The following is a 19,659-nucleotide window of genomic DNA, read 5'->3' as shown; positions in this document are numbered from 1 at the left end:
TTTGTTAATGGATCCATCTGCATTCCTTTTCAGCTTATAGACCCACTTTGTACCCATGGCTTTCTTCCCAACAAGCAAGGTCAATAAATCTCATGTTTGGTTCTTTATTATAGAATCAATTTCATCTTGTATTGCTACCATGCAATGCATACTATGTTGTGCATCCTCAAAACATTTAGGCTCCTCATCATCAAGTGTATGTGCTGCTATAACAAACTCCATTGTATTTGCACTATCATGGAAACGAGCTTGTCTTCGAGTACAACCAACAATAGGAGCATCCAAATGACTATCTTTCATAGTCTGCAAGTACCATCTAGTATTTACCTAGCTTCCTAACTGTGTACAAGCTCTTGTTGAACTTCAAATTCAGCATCTTGTTGAATATTCAAATCTGCCATAGGCTGATTTTCTGCATTACTCAATGGAGCAGCTAGTTGAATATTATGTTCACTGGTTAAAGCTCTACTTGTATCACCAAAAGAAATGGGCAGCAGGCCTTCAAATACATCATTGGCAGCCTAATATGTATCAAAACCAACAAGGGATGATTATGTTTTTTCATCAAAAACCACATTCCTATTGACAAATACTTTCTTAGAGATAGGATCATACAATTTGTATCGTTTGTTGTCACTGTTGTATTCCACAAACGTGCATTTAATAGCCTTGTTGTTGAACTTTTTTCTTAGTACCTTGGGAATGTGAGCATACGCAAGACACTAAAAAGTACGAAAATGTCCAACAAAAGGTTTCTGGCTATTCCAAGCCTCAAAAGGCATGGCATTCTTTAATGCCTTCGTAGGGCACCTATTCAAAACATGGCAAGCACACATAATTGCTTCCATTCAAAAACTATGTGGCAAACTCTTTGCTTTCAGTATACGTTTGGCCATCTCCACGAGTGACCGATTCTTTCTATCTGGAACCCCATTCTACTGTAGAGTATACGCAATAGTGTACTGATGGACAATGCCTTTTTGCTTCAAAAAAATATTCAGCATGAAAGACATGTATTCCCCCTCTCGGTACGAACGGAGAGTCTTAATCTTATAGCTAGATTGATTTTGAGCAAGTACTACAAAAGCTAAAAATGCATCATACATTGCTAACTTTTTCACAAAAGAGTAGACCTAACAAAAACAAGTTATGAATGAAAGTGACAAAATAATAATAGCCACCTAATGACTTTGTTTGCATAAGGCCACATACATCGAAATGCACAATCTGTAATCTGGTAGTTTCTCTAAAAGCAACATCACGAGGAAACAAAAAACGATGCATAATGCATCCCTCACATATATGCACAAGAGGTCTCTCCAAGAGAGGTAAGCCATCAAGTATCTATGTACAATGCATAAGCATCAAGCTGCCATAGTTAACATGCCCCATGCGAACATGCCATAATTCTGTCTGTGACACAGTAGGAGTAAGACCAGATGCTAGATAGGTCGGCTAATCAACCAAATAAGCATCTAACTCATATAGCCCTTGACATAAAGTGCCAATGAAAACCAAAGTCATGTGTTCTTTACCTTTGACCATACATCTATCATCATCAAATGTGACTTGCAAACCGCACTTTGCCAAAGAAGAAATAGACAACAAATTCTTCTTTATGCCTGGCACAAATAATGCATCTTGCAAAAGGAGAATAGAAGCCGTCAATGGCTATCAACACAATCTCCCCAATACCTCTAATAAGGTTTGATGTATTGTTGGCACGGTGTTCATACTTGCCAACAGAAGCTGCAATAAGAGAGGAAAAAAAATCCCTGTGGGATGTAATATGCTTAGAAGCACCATTGTCAAAGAACCATGTACTCACATCCTCAGTAGAGCTAAATGCTCTATCAGTCCAAGAAGAGTCATAACTGCAAGTGTAGAAACAATAGTCACAGTCTACAACAAAGACAGCGGACTTAGTAGCAATAGAAGGCGCATTAGAAACAAACACCCCTGACTCCTCCTTAGCTATGTGCTTCCTACATTTTGTGATGTAGTGACCTGGCTTCTTGCAATAGTGGCACTTGCCCTTCTTGGCTTTTTTCTAGCAAACATCTGCTCTAGGGTCAGCCATGCTTCTCATGAAGAAGCTGCACACCGAATGTGTGGGATGATGGACCGTTGAACTGCCAATGCAATCAGCAAAAATGCTTGGGTGTGCCATGTATCCCAAGCCTTTTGTGCTGCTAATCTCTTGGGAAGTGTCTAAGTTGGAGCAGACTAAGCAGCTTGAGTGGGCCTTTGTCCACATTCTCCTGGAGGAGGTGTGACATGAGCCACAACTCTAGGATGAACTTCTTCACCGCTGATATAATCCCAAAGATTCTTTTCAATCAGCACATTTTTCATAATTAAAGACCACATAGAATAGTTGTTCCCATCCATCCTATCCTCCTTGGACACATATGTGAATGCATCACCTTTCCCTTGATTGGCCATGGTAAATGTCACTCATCAAAGAGCACAATAGCAATACTTCAAGCTGGATCAACTTGGAAATTAGGGAATTTCCATAAATTATAGCAAGCATCCTGCTGTAATTAGCAAATCTAATTATACTCTGTCAAAAAATTGTTTGATGTACATGCTATGCAAGGTATAAACAATGCTCAATAGCACAAAATTTGCAAAAGCTTCAGAATTTCTTGTCCCAAATGCACAAATTCAGTCTATTATAGATTGTCACTAATGTACATTTGCCAATCTTTGAGCTGACATCAAAGCCCCAAATTTCTGATTTAAAATTCACAAAATCTCTGCTTATGTCCCAGACACATGCAGGAATAGAGATACGCTGCCTGGGTAAAAGCTCGGTTCCAAAAGATTAAATTTGAATAAAAATTGATTAATTTTTTCTTTTACCTCCTTTATGGGTGGCTAAGCTGAGCTGTGATAGGCAGTTTGATGGTGGCGGAGCAGCTCAGAAGAGCTGTCAACTGCAGGTGCAAGTTGTTGAAAGTTGGGCGGCGGCGCATAGGACAACTGGTCGAAGGGACAGGTGGGCATGTTGGGTTTTCTCACTTACACCTACGCTCACATAGGAGTGTCAGTGATCAGTAGGACATTTGGGCACTTTTTACTCTCGGTACGAGAGGTGTTTTTCCCCAAACTTAGTCTTATTTTGTATGTGCTTATGTCACACACTTATAGGCACTTATCATGTTCGGGTATAAACACCCCCTACAACCCTAACGTTTAAGGGTTGTACTTTGTACTTTCAGATTACTCTTTGAGTTTATTGCATTGGGTGTCGTGCTTCACTCTCACATTGTCTACTGCACTCTGATCTGAGCTTCGATCCTCTCTTAATCTCACATTTAGTATCAGAGCTGCAGCTCAGTTTAGCTCAGCTTTGCTCAGCATTAGAGCAGAGTTCTTGCTTAGTCTAGCTTTGCTCCCTGTCGTCACTACCCCCGCCACGTTCACCACAGCAACGCCCTATCCAGCCCACAACTCCTACCAAGTGCGCCACCCAGCGTCTCCTCCAACTCATCTGCGGCGGCAGAAACATTGCGTCGAGCGCCTCTTGTGAACCAGCGATCTGCACCTTGTACCAGCACCAACTACCCTGCCAACTGTGCCTAACGTTCGCCTGTACCTGAGCCGCCCGTCTGTACCACAGCCCGCACCTGGTTTGTCCCGCTCTTGCCTGTGATGCCCGTGGTCTGTGCCACCAATCCCGTCTGAAGCGCCACCAGCTCCCACCACTCCCGTCTGTGTGCAATACATCACCCCTATGGCCCTGTCTTAGTTGACGTCGCCCGCCAATTGGGACGTTAGCTCTGCCTCCAGTGCCGTTAGCTGCATCTAGCGCTGCCTGCAACTTCCTACCCTGTGCCATGCCACCAGTTGCATCCAACTCCACCTGTGCCTAAGCAAGCTCCCGCCAGGTCTCTGACACGCAGCCCGCCAACCTACTGACCTTGCGCCTGCACTTGTGGCCCGAGCTTGTCTAGCCGACTACTTTTAGAGGTTTTCTTTTTAATTTTACCTTTTTTATATCAGAATTCATCTCTGGACAAGAGGGCTTCAGGCACAGAATTCTGAGTACGTGTTTGGGACACGGTTGATGCAAATTTCTGGGCAAATTTATCAAAAATTTTGGGGCTTTTGAGTTTTTTGAGGACATTGGCATATGTATTGCAGTCTCAGTTAGTCAGTGATAGACTGTTTTGGACAAATTTGGGGCAAAAAATTTGGGGATTTTTCTCATAAAGCGTTGCTGAACATTGAATGCACCTTGGACTGCGTGCATTACAGACAATTTTGATAGAGTGCATCTGAGTGTACTAATTGCAGCAAGTTATTTTCTGTAATTTTTGGAAATTTTGAGATTTCCAGTTTGGTCTAGCTTGGACATTGCTCTTTTGCTTCTTTTGGTAATTGATTATCATGGCAAATCAGGGAGGAGATGTCTTTACCTATGTATCCAAGGAGGACAGATTGGATGGTAACAACTACTCACTTTGGTCCTTCATGATGAAGAATGTGCTTGTGACGAAAAATCTTTGCGATTATGTTAGTGGAGAAGAAGTTAGGCCCGGAGTTGTAGCTCCAGCTACTCCTCCTCCAAGAGGACATGGAACACCTCAGCCTGCTTCACTTCAGCCACTTCCCCAAAGATCAGCAGCTCAAAAAGCATGGGATACATGCGATGCACAGGCTTTGTCATTGATTGCATTGGCAGCTCAGCAGTCCATCATTCCTCACATTCGTTCAACAGCTTCCTCACGAGAAGGTTGGCTAACTTTCGAGAAGATGTTTGCAAGTAAGAATGACACTCGCGTCTCTTTCTTAAAGAAAGAGCTAGAAACATTGAATACGGATAAGGGTGATTCTATTCAGGATCACTTGAACAAAATTCAAGACTTGCATGAGCAACTTATGAATGTTGATGAGTACTATTCAAATGCACAAATGATATCTACTACATTGAACTCATTACCTCCTTTGTACTTGGCTTTTCATACGGCCTTAAACCTCGCCATGAGGATTGCTACACAACCGATCACTTTTCTTCAGTTAGTCAGTTCGCTTCTAGAAGAGGAGCAAACAAGAAGAAATAGTGGTGTGGATGTCATAGCCTCTGAGCAGGCTTTTATGGGTAGACAAAAGGGCAAAGGCAGCCAAGTAAAGAATGCTCCATAGAGCTCTAGGACTTCAAGCATCTCACAGGGAAGTAAAAAACAAGGAGTCACGCAAACCAAAAAGCGAAAATGCCATCATTGCAACAAGCCAGGCCACTACATCATTGAGTGTAGAAAGTGCATCGCCAAGGAGAAGGAAAAGAAATCAAGAATGTCAGTTTCTGATACTCCTTCCACTGCAATTGATTCCGCGTCCTTTGTTGCAGATATGGACTATTGCTTTTACACATGCAGTTATGATACTTCTTGGGCTGATCAAGCTTTTAGCTCTACTGAGGATGCAAGCACTTGGTTTTTTGACATTGGTGCTTCTAGGCACATCACATCTCACAGAGGTTTATTTGCTTCGATTGGTGCAGCTTCAAATGGCAAGTCTATAAAGTGTGCCAACAATGCATCATACCCTGTTAGATGTATTGGGGAAATTGTGCTCAGAGCCATTGATGGCTCTATTCTCCGCTTACAGGATGCTTTGATTGTGCCAAGCATAAAGATGAATCTGCTCTCTATTTCTTCTTTGGCACGTTGTGGATTGCAGGTCACATTTGATAATAACAGATGCATGGTAAGAGACAAAGAACACATGACTTTGGTCTTGACTGGCACTTTATGTCATGGGTTATATAAGTTGGATGCTCTTTCAGTTGATTGGTCACCGTACTTGTCATCCACTCTTACCCCTGCTATGATATAGGCAGAGTTATAGCATGCTTGGATGGGGCATGTGAACTTTGGTAGCTTGATGCTCTTACATTAGATAGATTACCTCTTCTAGAGAGACCTCCTAAGCACTTGTGCGAAGGATGTATTTTGGGAAAACTGCGTCGCTTTTCGTTTCCCCGTGATGTTGCTTTTAGAGCCATAGCCAAGTTATAGTTAGTGCATTCAGATGTATGTGGGCCTATGCAAACAAAGTCATTGGGAGGATGTTACTATTTTGTGACTTTTATTGATGACTTTACACGATTCTGTTGGGTCTCTTCTTTGTAAAAAAAGTCAGAAGTGTATGATGCATTCTTGGCTTTTGTTGCACTTGTTGAAAATCAGTCTGGCTGTAAAATAAGGACTCTTTGTTCGAATCAAAGGGGGGAATATATGTCCTCTATGCTGAATTCCTTTTTGAAGCACAAGGGTATTGTCCATTAGTTCACTACTACTTATTCTCCACAGCAAAATGGGGTTGCAAGGAGGAAGAATCAGTCACTCATGAAGATGGCCAGATGTATGCTGAAAGCAAAGAGCTTGCTACACCGTTTTTGGATGGAAGCTGTCATGTGTGCTTGCCATGTTTTGAACAGATGCCCCACCAAAGCATTAAAGAAAATTACACCTTTTGAGGCTTGGAACAGCCAAAAACCTTCTCTTGGACACTTTCGTACCTTTGAGTGTTGCATATGCACACATTCGCCAGGTACTCAGCAAAAAGTTGAATAATAAGACTTTCAAATGCATTTTTGTGGGATATAGTAGTCAAAGCAAAGGCTATAGACTCTATGATCTTGTCTCTAAAAGGTGTTTGTCAATAGGGATGTACTATTTGATGAAAAATCAGAATTGTCCCTTGATGGTTTAGACGCGGGCTTCCCGTGATGTATTTGAAGGGCTGCTGCCCATTACATTTGGTGATTCCGTGAGAGGACATATCTGTTACAGAGCCTACTCCTTTGTTCAGTGACAATCAAAGTGCCATTGGAGTGGCATTGAACCCAATGTTTCATGCACGCATGAAACACATTGAGACACATTATCACTTTGTCAGAGAGAGGCTACATGCAGGTGATATCAGCCTTGTCTATTGTCCTACCACCAGTAATGTGGCAGACATCATCACCAAAGCTATCTTATTTCGTGTGTGCTTATGTCACACACTTTCGGGTGTGAACAGTCACTTTGTCTACTACAGTCTGAGCTAAGCTTCTATCCTCTCTCAATCTCATAGGGCGGTGGCTATGCAAACAAGGGAGTGAGTGCGGGAGTTGATCAATGAGCTGGAGCTAGGCGTAGTTAGACTAGCACTGGAAGCAAACAGGTGGTGCAGGGCTAGCGGGGCACTGCTGGTCGCGGTGCAAGCAGGAGCAGCCACACGGAATTGGAGGCTAGCGGATGTAGGCTAGCCAACTAGGCATTGTGGTGGTAGACTTGGCCATGCAGGTGGCGGACCTATTGCAGATGCTGGAGGTAATTCTAACAGAGTTGAGAACTCTGATGGCAATGGAGTTGCTGACATTGCGGGTGGTGGTGTACCTCATGGTGGCCATGAGCTCAACTAAGCTGAGGGTCAGCTTTGATACCAAATGTAAGAGATGAGAGGATGCACTGACATTGAAGCTCAGTTGAGAGTACATTTGACAGTGACGAGAGTGTGTAAGAGTGAAGACATGACTCCCAATGCAATAATCTGAAGAGTGTAATGTGCAAGTACAAAGTACAACCCTTAAACCTTAGGGTTGCTTAAGTTGGTTCACACCTGAAAGGTGTAAAACACGATAAGTGCCCAAACTGTGGAACATAGGCACATAAAATAAAAGAGAATAAAGCTGGGGGTAAAAACCTCTTATAAGGAGAGTAAAAAGTGCCCTAGTATCCTACCAAGGATCACCAACACTCCTTTGTGAGCGTAGGCGTGAGTCAAACCCAACTCTAGTGTCTTAGAGGGGGATGCATAGGATTACGAGGAGCTTCTTCCAGCGGTCTACATCGACAAACTTCATCGACATTGGCACATTTCTTGTCACCCTCGGATCCGCATCTTCTTTGGCCTTCCACCACATCCAGGATTTGAGAGGGAGTGTTACCAGTCATGTTTGTCATGCATTGTCATCCCCTATATGTGAGCCTTAGTCTGAGTTAACCGAGGACATTAGGAGCTCTTACATGTTTGCCATTTGCTTTGATGGAGGAGGCAGCTCATTCTAGAACATGCGTTTCTTCTTCTCGGGTTTTTTGTGCAGTCGACCAGCATTTATCGCAGTCCTAGGTTATTTTTCAGGCAAGACAGCCAGATTTACAGGCCATTTTGGCAGGTCCGCTAGATTTGGAGGCATTCAGCTATTTATAGTTGATCACTCCTCACTTTGGCACTCATCTTCTGCAGGTTGCTCCTCCAACTCCGATGTGGACAGCAGGCCAGATATTCTGTCTTTGTGACCGTCACCATCAGTGCTGTTGTCATCATTTCAGCCTGATTCGGTGCCCTCATTGACGCCTTGGGCTGCGTGCAGGGACTGACCAGCCTAGTCCTTTGTATTTAACATTCTTTTCAATTAGTGCAGATTTCATTCTTTCTTCTCTTGCTCTCTCTTTGTTTTGTTTTTTTGTAATGGTCTCTCTCTCTCCCCTGCCCCCCCCCCCCAATGTTTGCAGCTCGGTTCTCTTCCATTGTGCACTCTCACAAAATCAGATATGGGCAGAAGAATAGAGAGTTGCAACTCCTTTGACCCTCTACTTGGAATCCCACTCTTAGCAAATTGCTTTCTAATCAATTCAGTGCTAGGACAACAAGCGCTACTCGGACTCGAAATTTCAAGTGGTTAAGAAGCAGCCCATTCCATCCCTTGGGGATCTCTCTTGGGGGCTTCCAAGTGATTTTGTTCAGTCGTTTGACTTCTTGAAATCGAGAAGAAGAACAATGAGGTCCTAGGTCTTGGAACGGGCAACAGCGGTGGAGTCCTAGAAGGTTAAGGTATTCTCCAAGACGTTTCATTTGCAAACAAAACATGTCTCAGTGGCTTGGATAATGTTTGGTATCAAAGGGGCCAATCTAAGACAGATTGCTGTTGCAAGGATCGTATAAAGAGTTCAAGAAAAGTTATTGCTCTCCATTGTGTGGTCTCCAATGTGTCCTTGCTACCCTTGGAAATGGGATGTATCTTCTTCAGATAGTCTCTCTTGCATGTCTCTTGATTTTGTGATATCGTTAAAAGTCGTGACGAGGCTTGTGCTAATAAGATCAAAATTACTCAAGACAGAGTATTGTCCAAATCATCATCTCTTGGGCACTTCCATGAGGGCAAGGCCACAAATGTCTTTGCAAGCTCCTAATTAGTGCAAAGAGCCATCAAATGCTTCTTCATCCCATCAATGCTTGCCCTCCTGATACTTTGTCAAACCATCTCACTATCTCTCTCATGACTGAAGGGGTTTTGGTCGTGGATCCAAAAGAAGGTTGTGTAGTACATTGTAGCCACTTTCCCAACCTTTTGGGTGGGTTATGCTATGAATCTGTGAGGTTTCCTAAGTTTCTGCACTCCTTGTCAAGAGTTCTTGGGTTCGATGGTGCCGCATGCAGTTCGCATTGGTTCATCTCTAGTCAAAGTGCAGAAGGAAGCTCTTGAATGGAATTTTTATTGTGATATAGCTGCCTTTGTCACATCTGTCTCCAATCAAGCAACTTCTCTACTATAGACATGAGAAGGGCAAGCTCGTACATGCAGCCTCTCAGCCACCTATCTATGTCTAGGACGTCTCTCCTCATTATGAACTGCATCCAATGACATTCTTGCAGATAGCAGTCCTCTCCCTCTCCAAAAGGCCTTATCTCCTCATGGTCTTCTCTCTAAAGAAGGAACTATTCTTTTGGAGGCTCTCATTCAAATCTCTCTTGGCTCATAATTTGGCCTTGTAAGTTGTTTTGCATACATTGCCTTGTATGTTGTTTCACACACATTTCTTGGTCCAATTGTTATGAAGTTCCATCCTTTTGATAGTGCCCTTCAGAAAGGCCCAGTTGGCCATGTCATAGGCTTCCTCAAAAGTTAGGAACAATGTAGTACTATTCCTAGTGTTAACCATGTGGAAAGCATACCATCTGAAAACAAACTGACACTTTCCTGAAATAAACTACTTTATGCCTTGGACATAGTGAAACAAAATATCATAAAATGTGAGCTGACACCAAGAGCCTCCTTGAAATGTAGGAGAAGTAGCTGCAATGGTATACAGAAATTGGCTACATAAAGATGTGTGTCTAGATATGCATGTACATTTGTCCACAGTTTGGTACTCCATAATTTTTCTGTACTCTTTCCAATGGAGCAGGGGGATTTTGACATTGTAGGAGAGACTTATGGCTTGGCTGAAGCTGAAGCTATCAAGGTATCACTTACATTTTAATACAAGAAGATGTTTCTTTCTTTTTCCAGCTTTCTATTACAGAAGGAATGTTTTTCAACTGCAGGTGGTAGTTGACATCATTCAAAAATGTGCTATCAGTGATTCATATGAGATACGCATTAATCATTCTAGTATTCTGGAAGCTATTTGGACTTGGAGTGGTGTAAGGAAGCATGAAAGAAGAGATGTCACAAAGGTTCTTAAGCTTTCTTTATGAAGCAGATTTTACTGGAAATACTTGAAGTGAGTGATCTAGCTTCACTAATTCATGATTTGGCAGCTTTTGTCCTCTGCAGGATGTGCTTTGCCACAGTCATCTGATAGGAAGTCACGGTGGGTTTATATTCGGCAGCAACTTCTGCAGGTATTGCTGCTGAAGCTTTTGGTTTATGAGATGTGATCTGAATTTCTCGAAATCTGGTTTAAGTAAAGGCTATCGTAGTTGGAATCATGCATATGGTTGATTGAACAGGATGTGGAAAATTGCTGATTTCATACCCATATGGAAAAGTGAAAACATACCCAACCATTTAGGGTTTTAAAACACAGGGTTCCAAACATTAAAAATATGTGCTCTCATATTTCATACCCAACCATTCAAGTTGAAATTTGAAGTTCAAGCTTCCACAACTCTCTGGATAATGTATTTTTCCTTGCTTTTATAAAAAATAAACTTAGGGTCGTGTATGATTCAGCCCTAAGGGTTGAATCATACTCCAATCATACTTCCATACTTTTGCCATATGGAGATGTATGGAAAAAAATTATGAAGGCTATGACTGCACCCCTGTAAGCAAGCAATAAGTATGGATGTATGCTGTGTGGAACAGTAGTGATATAACAGCTCATTGGTCCTGTTTTGGTGTTTTTCCATTTACCCTTGTAGGGGAGTTTCCATTTCTATGTAGCTATGCCTGTCTTTTTGAGAATTTACTGAACACTCGTTCATTGACAGCCTATTGTTTCCGGCAGATGATCATTTTATAGTGGTGCAATTCCTTTGCACAGATTGTATTATACATTCCTACTTATATTTCTGTGTTGTAGGGTCTCGAACTACCAGAGGTGATTGTGGATCGGTTGCAAACAGTAGAGCGTAGGTGGAATGGCCCTGCTGATGAGGCTTTGCCCCGGCTTCGAGGAGGACTAGCTGACAGTAAGCATTACCATACTTAAACATGCGTATACCTAAGTTGCATGAGTTTGATTCTTGTTGTGTGTTTGCCTTTGTGAATGATGTTTAATCAATTACTGTTTACTGTGGGGTATTTGTAGGTTCTTTGGTTTCGTCTGCCATTGATGAACTATCTACTCTTCAGAGCTATTTAAGAGTTTGGAACATGGGGAGACACGTTCATGTTGATGCATTAATGGCTCCATTAGAAGAGTACTGTGGAGGAGTATATTTTCAAGTGAGGACTTAATTTCTTTCTTTCCTCTCTCTTCTTTTTCTGTGATTTTATCTGGAAATTGCAATGCATTAAACTTGTTAAATAGACATTCTACCTAACCTAATCGATGCTTGGATAGTCCAATGACATTGCATTGCCACAATTCTGATTTAAGAAACATTGGGCTACTGTTGATAAAGTGTTAGGACTTACAAAGTCCAATCAGCTCTTTCATTGAGCGTCTTTTTTTCCAAGAATAAAATATTATATTTGATGGTGCCTCAGTGAGATTTTGGTGCAACCTGTATAGCAACTCATCGCTGTGTTTGCAGTACTATCAGGCTATCTTTAATATCCCAAGGCTGTGTGCCGTTAATGTATATTACCCTTATGTACATGCTGAATATCGATGCAGAACTGGAGATGGGCCACTATCGTACAAAATATTTATCTTCACTTCAGGTTTTAAGACTTATAGATCAGAAGAATATTACAAGTGCTAACTCCTGTTTGCATGTTCTTCTAATGAGCCAGTTTGCTTAGATCGTGTCAAGCAATACCTTTCCATGGTGCAAGCTGCACCATACCTACACCATGCACGCAGTACTTGCTACTGCCCCTTTTTTTTGTTCTCTCTCTTTCTTCTTCTCTCTTGTTCTTCTTCTTCTTCTTCTTCTTCTTCTTCTTCTTCTGCTGCTGCTGCTGCTGGTGCTGCTGCTGGTGGAAGGGCAGGTCAGGGGAAAGGGCAGGACAGGTCAGTGGGAAAGGGCAGGGCAGGGGTGATGGTCCGGGCAGGCGGTAGGTCAGGTCCAGGTGGGGTGGTGTTACTGGGTAGGGGCAGGTCAGGGTAGGGAGGGCTGGGCGGTTTGTTGGGTATGTCTTTTTTTCCCCCTTGCCCTTGGTTTTTCTTTCCTTTTTTCCCCTTTTTCTCTCTTTTTCCAATTTTCTCTTTCTTTAAAAATAAAATAAAAAGTAAAGGTACATGTCCATGCTTATGTAGGGTGTGATGCGCATACTCTCAAAAGCGAACAGAGAGAAATGGGGGATCTTCAACATATGGTATGGCAAGGCAACTGTTTTGCGAGAGAGAGAGAGAGAGAGAGAGAGAGAGAGAGAGAAGAGAAAGATTACGAAAAAAAAAAAAAAGAGAGAAGAGAAAGAAAGAAGTATCTATTAACATCTCTAAAGGCCCAAGCGGCCTATGAGACCATAACCAATACAACTGGTATCATCATCTCTCATGAGATAAGAAGAGATAAAATTTATGTGTAGGTCTACATAGTAGATTGGAATGAGAAGTATAGGAAGTGAAAAAGTTAGAAAAAATTAAGTTTAAAAATATCAAAAAGAGTGTAGAGTATCTCCCCCTCAATCTATGGAATCCACCAAGTCTGCAAAAACTACCACCGACTGAGTCATTGTGCCAATCTGCCTCTGTAACGAGCAATCATGATGTGAATGTGACTAACACTGTCTATCTCCCTCTGCTACAAGCTGTCTTGAAGACTCCAGTGCTAGTCTAGGATATTGATCTTTAGGGAGCTGCCATATCCTCTGGAGGAAAGTAATTGCTTGGCATAATGCCTCAACTACCAACAGTGCAGCGCCCAATTCTACCCGGATGATCTCTTGTGGTAGTGAGACTTTTGCCCTTATCCTACGTGCTATCATCATGACCAGCGGTCTTTCCATGTGTTCCCAGCCATAATAATGTTGTGCTTCGGGTCCATCAAAGTCCATAACTGGTATCCCTCTAGTATGATAAAGGCTTGGGCCCCAAATGGCTGCCTCATAGAGTAGTGTGGGCATAACTGAAGTGTCAAAAAGCCACAATTTGGTACGAGGCTCTTGAAACTGTGTGTGTGCACATTGCCGCTCTAGAGTACCCAAAGCTGCATATGCCCGTGCAAGCCTAGCCTCTGAAGTCTCCTTCCTTGAAAACTATGGCCCTTTAAAGTGACCCCAAGGTGTACATATTGTCTAAGCATTTCCACAGGCTGACCGTCATACATAAAGTGGTGCTCTGAGCATGTCACCCAAGCTATTGAGGTGTTAAAGACCATAATTTTAGTCTTTCCAAAATTAACATTGAGACGTTTATCTTCACAGAACACATGCAATGCATCCAGATGCCATTGTAGTCCCTCTAGTAAATTTGATATAAGCACCGTATCATTAGCATATAGCAAAATTGGTATCAATACCCTAGCCAAGCTGGCTCCCATACGACCCCATCTCTGCATGGAATCAGAAATCTCGTCAATGTACAATCCAAACAACAAAGGAGAGAGGGGACAGCCTTGCTTTACGCCCAACGTGCTAGAGACTATTTGTTGTGCCTCCAGGCACTCGTACTCTCCCTGTCACAGTTTCATACAATGCATAAATACACCACTGCATATCCTCTGGGACCCCAATGGCTTGCAACCTTTGCATGAGTCTTGCACATGGCATAGTATCAAAGGCTTTGCGGAGGTCCACAAAACAACAATAGATTTTTTGCCTCTGTGATCGTCCCTTCTCAATCAAGGCCCTTAGCATGAATATATGGTCTAGCGTATTGTATCCATGGCGGAAACCAGCTTGTCTTGTAGGCCGTATTTTCTTTGTTTTAGCCCCACCAACTCAACCCATTCTCCACAATAGAGGCATATATCTTTGCTAGCATATGGCCAATCATAAGAGAGAGAGAGAGAGAGAGAGAGAGAAAGAAAGAGACAGAGAGATTTTTGTTATGGCGAATCTACAAGCGTCAAATGGTATTGATATGACCTTTCTCAACCAACATATAGGACATGGGGATGATAAAGATTTGGCAAAATCGGATGGTGACTCATTGGCTCAAGATTCTAGGAAATCGATGGATGGGGATGAGATGGGTAAACATCGTAAGATGTCGGTTGATGAACTGGTTTTATGTGCCCCAAATTTGCCTTAGCAAGATGTTCATGCTTCATGCTCACAGGCTGATGGGCCTCTGATGGATCTCTTCAATTTATGCTTGCCACTGCCAACAATCTTATGTCAGATTATGTTCATGCCAATGAGGGTAAAGTGAGCCTTTACCAGAAGGGGATCATGCAGTTGTTGTCATGGGAACTCACCTAGTCTTACAACAGATTATTGCTTTCCGTGAGAGGACAGCCATCTCTTACTTTGCGGGATTACTCCTTTGATTACTGGGATTCGTGCTTGCCTGTTGGCTGCAGTCCATACTTGTCAGTGTTGAGGTGTGTCAAGATGATGCTTCAGGGCAAGTGGAGGCCCCTCTCATTGTGAAGAGATCTATGATGGACCAAGGGGGTTTTTTTAGGTCATTTTTCATTCTCTGGAAGTGTGTGCTCACATTATGCAACGTATTCCCTTGTTCATGGATGGTCAGCTAGTACATATGGTCCCATGGAGACCTATGCCTGAGTTTCAAGAGGTATCTAGGCAAGCATGCCCAATTTGAGTGGAGGTGGTTGATTTTCATGCACATCTTTGGCGACTTCTTCTTTGGTTTTGAGAACCCTTAGTGAGGTGTTGGTGGAGCCTTGGTTGGCCTCCTGCAATAGGAACAGGGCTTGTATGCTTTGGGATATAGGGAAACCTCGCCCAACCAAAATTCGTTTTGAGGTTCCTGAGTTGCAAACGTTGGTTTATGAGCTTAAATGGGGCACATTTGCTGGAATATTACATTATCTCCGCCTTTGAGAAATTGAGATGTCCTCATCTTGAGAAGAACTGGGGGTATTGTCGGATGAGAGTGCTTTCTTCCATCCAAGTGGCATCCTCCTCGGGATAATCTTCCCAGTGGACGAGGCATTCTCTCAAGGTTCTGGATCTCAGTTGTCTCTCCCTAACATCTAAGATCCTGTCAGGCCGTAGCTCAAGGACTCCTTGGCTAGGCATAACAACTTTTTGGTCATCAAGTACATGGGTGGGATTAGGTACATACTTCTTCAGTAGGCTGATGTGGAATACATTATGAACCTTTAGGTTCTCAGGGAGTTGCAGTTTATAAGCATTGGATCCTAGGCACTTGAGGATCTTGTATGGTCCACAATACCTTGGACTTAGCTTCTTGCAATCTCCTAAGGATGTGGCCAATTGGGCCATTTTATTTCAAAATGTGATAGAAGCCCTGAGGTATTGCAGCATTCTCTGGATCCTAACGTGGATATACAAGAGCATCATCCCCAACAAATGGTTCAGCAGCCAGAAGCTGATCCTGTGCCTCTTGTCCAGCATGGACATGATGATGGAAAGGACACTTCCCAAGCTGATATTGAGCGTGCATCGCTTTCAGTCAGTCGGAATTCACCTCCTCAGGATGATTCTTGGGTCCCTATGGCTAGACTTAATGCTAGGCAGGATTCTCGTTCGACTCTTGCCCACCCACCTCCATACCCTATCACTTGGACTTTTCAACGTAGAGGTAAGGGGTTTTATATGAAACCTCAATCTTCATGTGTTCTTGTAGTTGGTGTAGATGATAAAAGGGTTTCTGATTCTGCTTTGCACTTTGACGTGTGTGGGAGGCTTGTGCCTCCTCGGGATGTTTTCCATTCTCAGTAACAGCAGTTTCCTTCTCGTGCTTCAATTGCTAGTTTGCAAAGGGCAAATTTTGTAGATGTGATCCGAAGTGAGATGGGGAGATTTCAAGTAGCTAAAGCTATTGATGTTAAAGGGAAAGGGAAAGTGGTGATTCAATAGTTTTCTTTTCTGTGATTTATCATGAGACTTGCTTTATGGAATGTTAAAGGCATTTCTTTGGGCAATAAGCAGTATCGGTTGTGGAAAGTTGTTAGTTGGAAATTAGGATGTTTTTTGTGTTGTGGAGCAAAAACAACATGCTTTGGTATGATCTTATGTATATAAGGATTATACAGTTTTTTTAGTAGTCGGGTTCCACATAAATATGGAGTTATGGTGGCTATTAGATCTTCCTTGCAACCATCCTTAGTTTCTCAAGACCCTTGCGGCAAATTTCTAGTATCGGAAATTCTGAGTGGTTGAGAGGATCGAAGCTTAGCTGAGAGTGCAGTAGACAATGTGGAGAGTGAAGCACGGCACCCAATGCAATAGAGTGAAAGAGTGGAATGAAAGTACAAAGTATAACCCTTAAACCTTAGGGTTGTAAGGGGTGTTCACACCTGAAAGTGTGTGCAACATGATAAGTGCCCGTAAATATGTAACATAGGTACATGCAAAAAAAGGAGAATAAGTCTAAGGGGAAAAACCTCTCGTACGGAGAGTAAAAAGTACCCCAATGTCCTACTGATCATCGACACTCCTCTGTGAGCGTAGGCGTGAGTGAAACCCAACAAACCTGCCTAGGGTGAAGAGTGATCAAAATATAAGGATCATCCACCACCAAAGGAGATCAAATTTAAAGCATTGCGAAATGCTTCAAATTTTTCACAAGGAAGAGCTTTGGTGAAGATGTCTGCCACATTACTAGTGGTAGGACAATAGACAAGGCTAATATCTCCTGTATGTAGCCTCTCTCTAACAAAGTGATAATGTATCTCAATGTGTTTCGTGTGTGCATGAAACACTAGGTTCCGTACCACTGCAATGGCACTCTGACTGTCGGTGAACAAAGAAGTAGGCTCCATGGCAGATACTTCGAGATCAGCTAGCAAGCATCTAATCCATACACATTCAACTATGGTAGTGAAAGTTGTCTTGTATTCAGCTTCACATGAGGATGTGGCAACAGTGGATTGTTTCTTGCTAAGCCAAGATATGCAAGATGAGCCAAGAACAAGCTTAGGGCTAAAACTGCAAACTATATGTCCGGCCTAGTGTTGCATAGGTAGATAAGGCATTCAACTGCTGGAGCATATGTATGTATATCAAACAAATCACTATCATTGTGCAATGACAGCTTTAGTCTAGGTTCCATTGGTGTACAAACTGGCTTGCAATCCTGTAAGCCAAACCTCTCAAGGAGTTTACCAATGTATCTTGACTGTGATAAACCAATATCTCAGTCCATCCAAAGTGGGCACCCAAAGCAACCATAGATCTGATAGTAGTCATGTGGGAGGTAGGAGCAAATGTCTCCTCATAGTCAATGCCTTTCTTCTGTGCATAGCACTTAGCTACAAGCCTTGCCTTATATTTGTCAATGGTTCCATCTGCATTCCTTTTCAGCTTGTAGACCCATTTTGTTCCAATGGCTTTTTTCCCAATGGGAAAATACACTAAATCCCATGTTCGATTCTTAATTATAGAATCAAACATAGCTTGCATTGCTGCCATCCGATGGACACTATGTTGTGCATTCTCAAAACATTCAGGCTCCTCATCATCACCTGTACTTGTTGTCATAGCGAACTTCATGGTATGTGCAATATCATGCATATGAACTTGCCTTCTAGTACAACCAGCCACGGGAGCATCCAAATGACTATCTTTCATACTCTGTAAATACCATCTAGGCATTTTTCTTGCCTCCTAAGTGTGCACAAGCTCTCACTGAATTTTAGATTCAGTACTTTGCTTAATATTCAGATCAGCCAATGGCTGATATTCTGCATTTTCCAATGGAGCAGCTGGCTGAATGTCAAGTTCAATTGCTGAAACTCCAGCTGAATCACCAAATCAAATGGGCAGTAGCCTTTCAAATATATCATGGGCAGCCTGATATGTGTCAAAAGCAGCAAGGGATAATTCTGATTTTTCATCAAAGAGTACATCCCTACTGGACTAATACCTTATTAGAGACAGGATCATATAGTCTATAGCCTCTGCTCTCACTGCTATATCCCACAAAAATACATTTGATAGATTTCTTATCCAACTTTTTTCTAAGTACGTGGGGAATGTGTGCATATGCAAGACACCCAAAGATACAAAAGTGCCCAACAGAAGGTTTCTAGCTGTTCCAAGCCTCAAAAGGCATGACATTCTGTAATGCTTTGGTGGGGCATATGTTCAAAACATGGCAAGCACACATAACAGCTTCCATCCAAAAACTATGTGGCAAGCTCTTTACTTTCAGCATACATATTGCCATCTCCATGAGTGACCGATTCTTCCTCTCTGCAACTCTATTCTGCTGTGGAGTATAAGCAGTATCGAACTGAGAACAAATGCCCTTCTGCTTCAAAAAATAATTCAGCATAGAGGACATATATTCCCCACCTCGGTCCAAACAAAGAGTCTTTACTTGTCACATATATTGCCTCATAGCCGATTACTTTTCTTTAGCCTCATAGCCGATTACTTGTCACATATATTGCCCACAAGGATTGGCCACAATGAGTTCAATGTAGTAGATATCAGCTATGCATCTGAGTAATACTCATCGACATTCATAAGCTACTCACACAAGTCTTGAATTTTGTTCAAGTGATCATGCATAGAATCACCCTCATCCATCTTCAGTGTCTCGAGCTCTTTCTTTAAGAAAGAGATAAGGGTCTCATTCTTACCAGCAAACATCTGCTCCAAAGTTAGCCACGCTCCTCATGAAGAAACAGTAGACCGAATGTGAGGGATAATAGACCATTGAACTGCCAATGTAATCAACGACAAAGCCTGTGCATCCCGTGTGTCCCATGCCTTTTGAGCTGTTGATCTTTGGGAAAGTGCCTGAAGTGGAGCAGGCTGAATAGGCTAAGGTGCCGGTTGTCCACGTCCTCTTGGAGGAGTAGCAGGAGCCACAACTCCGGGCCTCACTTTTTCTCCGCTTACATAGTCCCAAAGATTCTTCACAATCAGCACATTCTTCATCATGAAGGACCAAAGTGAATAGTTGTTACCATCCAATCTGTCCTCTTTAGATACATAGGTAAATGCATCATAATCAATGCCCAAAAAAAAACAAGAAAGGAGCAATGTCCAAGCTGGACTAACCTAGGAATCTCAGAATTTCAAGAAATTACAGCAAATAGGTTGCTGCAATTCACAAACTGAATTTCACTCTGTCAAAACTATCTATAATGCACGCAGTCCAAGGTGCATTTAATGCTCAACAACTCTGTAGAAGCAAAAGCCCCAAAATTTAT

General features: G+C 42.4%; 1 protein-coding gene across 6 annotated transcripts in view; it reads left to right on the top strand.

Moving 5' to 3' along the window:
- The window catches only part of GCN2 (protein kinase family protein), a 323,601-nt gene that overhangs the window by 231,927 nt on the left and 72,015 nt on the right, over nucleotides 1–19,659 (top strand). For all 6 annotated transcript variants that reach the window (XM_087682047.1, XM_087682045.1, XM_087682046.1 and 3 more), the window contains 5 exons: nucleotides 10,191–10,247; nucleotides 10,330–10,461; nucleotides 10,546–10,629; nucleotides 11,313–11,421; nucleotides 11,541–11,677. In XM_087682047.1, the coding sequence (XP_087538173.1) occupies nucleotides 10,191–10,247; nucleotides 10,330–10,461; nucleotides 10,546–10,629; nucleotides 11,313–11,421; nucleotides 11,541–11,677 (519 nt within the window). The remainder of the gene's footprint in view (nucleotides 1–10,190; nucleotides 10,248–10,329; nucleotides 10,462–10,545; nucleotides 10,630–11,312; nucleotides 11,422–11,540; nucleotides 11,678–19,659) is intronic.

This window comes from Lygodium microphyllum, chromosome 7 (genome assembly GCF_053477565.2).
Source record: "Lygodium microphyllum isolate KBCC chromosome 7, Lygodium_microphyllum_v1.1.10, whole genome shotgun sequence".
Taxonomy (NCBI): Eukaryota; Viridiplantae; Streptophyta; class Polypodiopsida; order Schizaeales; family Lygodiaceae; genus Lygodium; species Lygodium microphyllum.
Note: the sequence above shows the minus strand (reverse complement) of the source record. Positions and strands in the feature narration are given on the sequence as shown.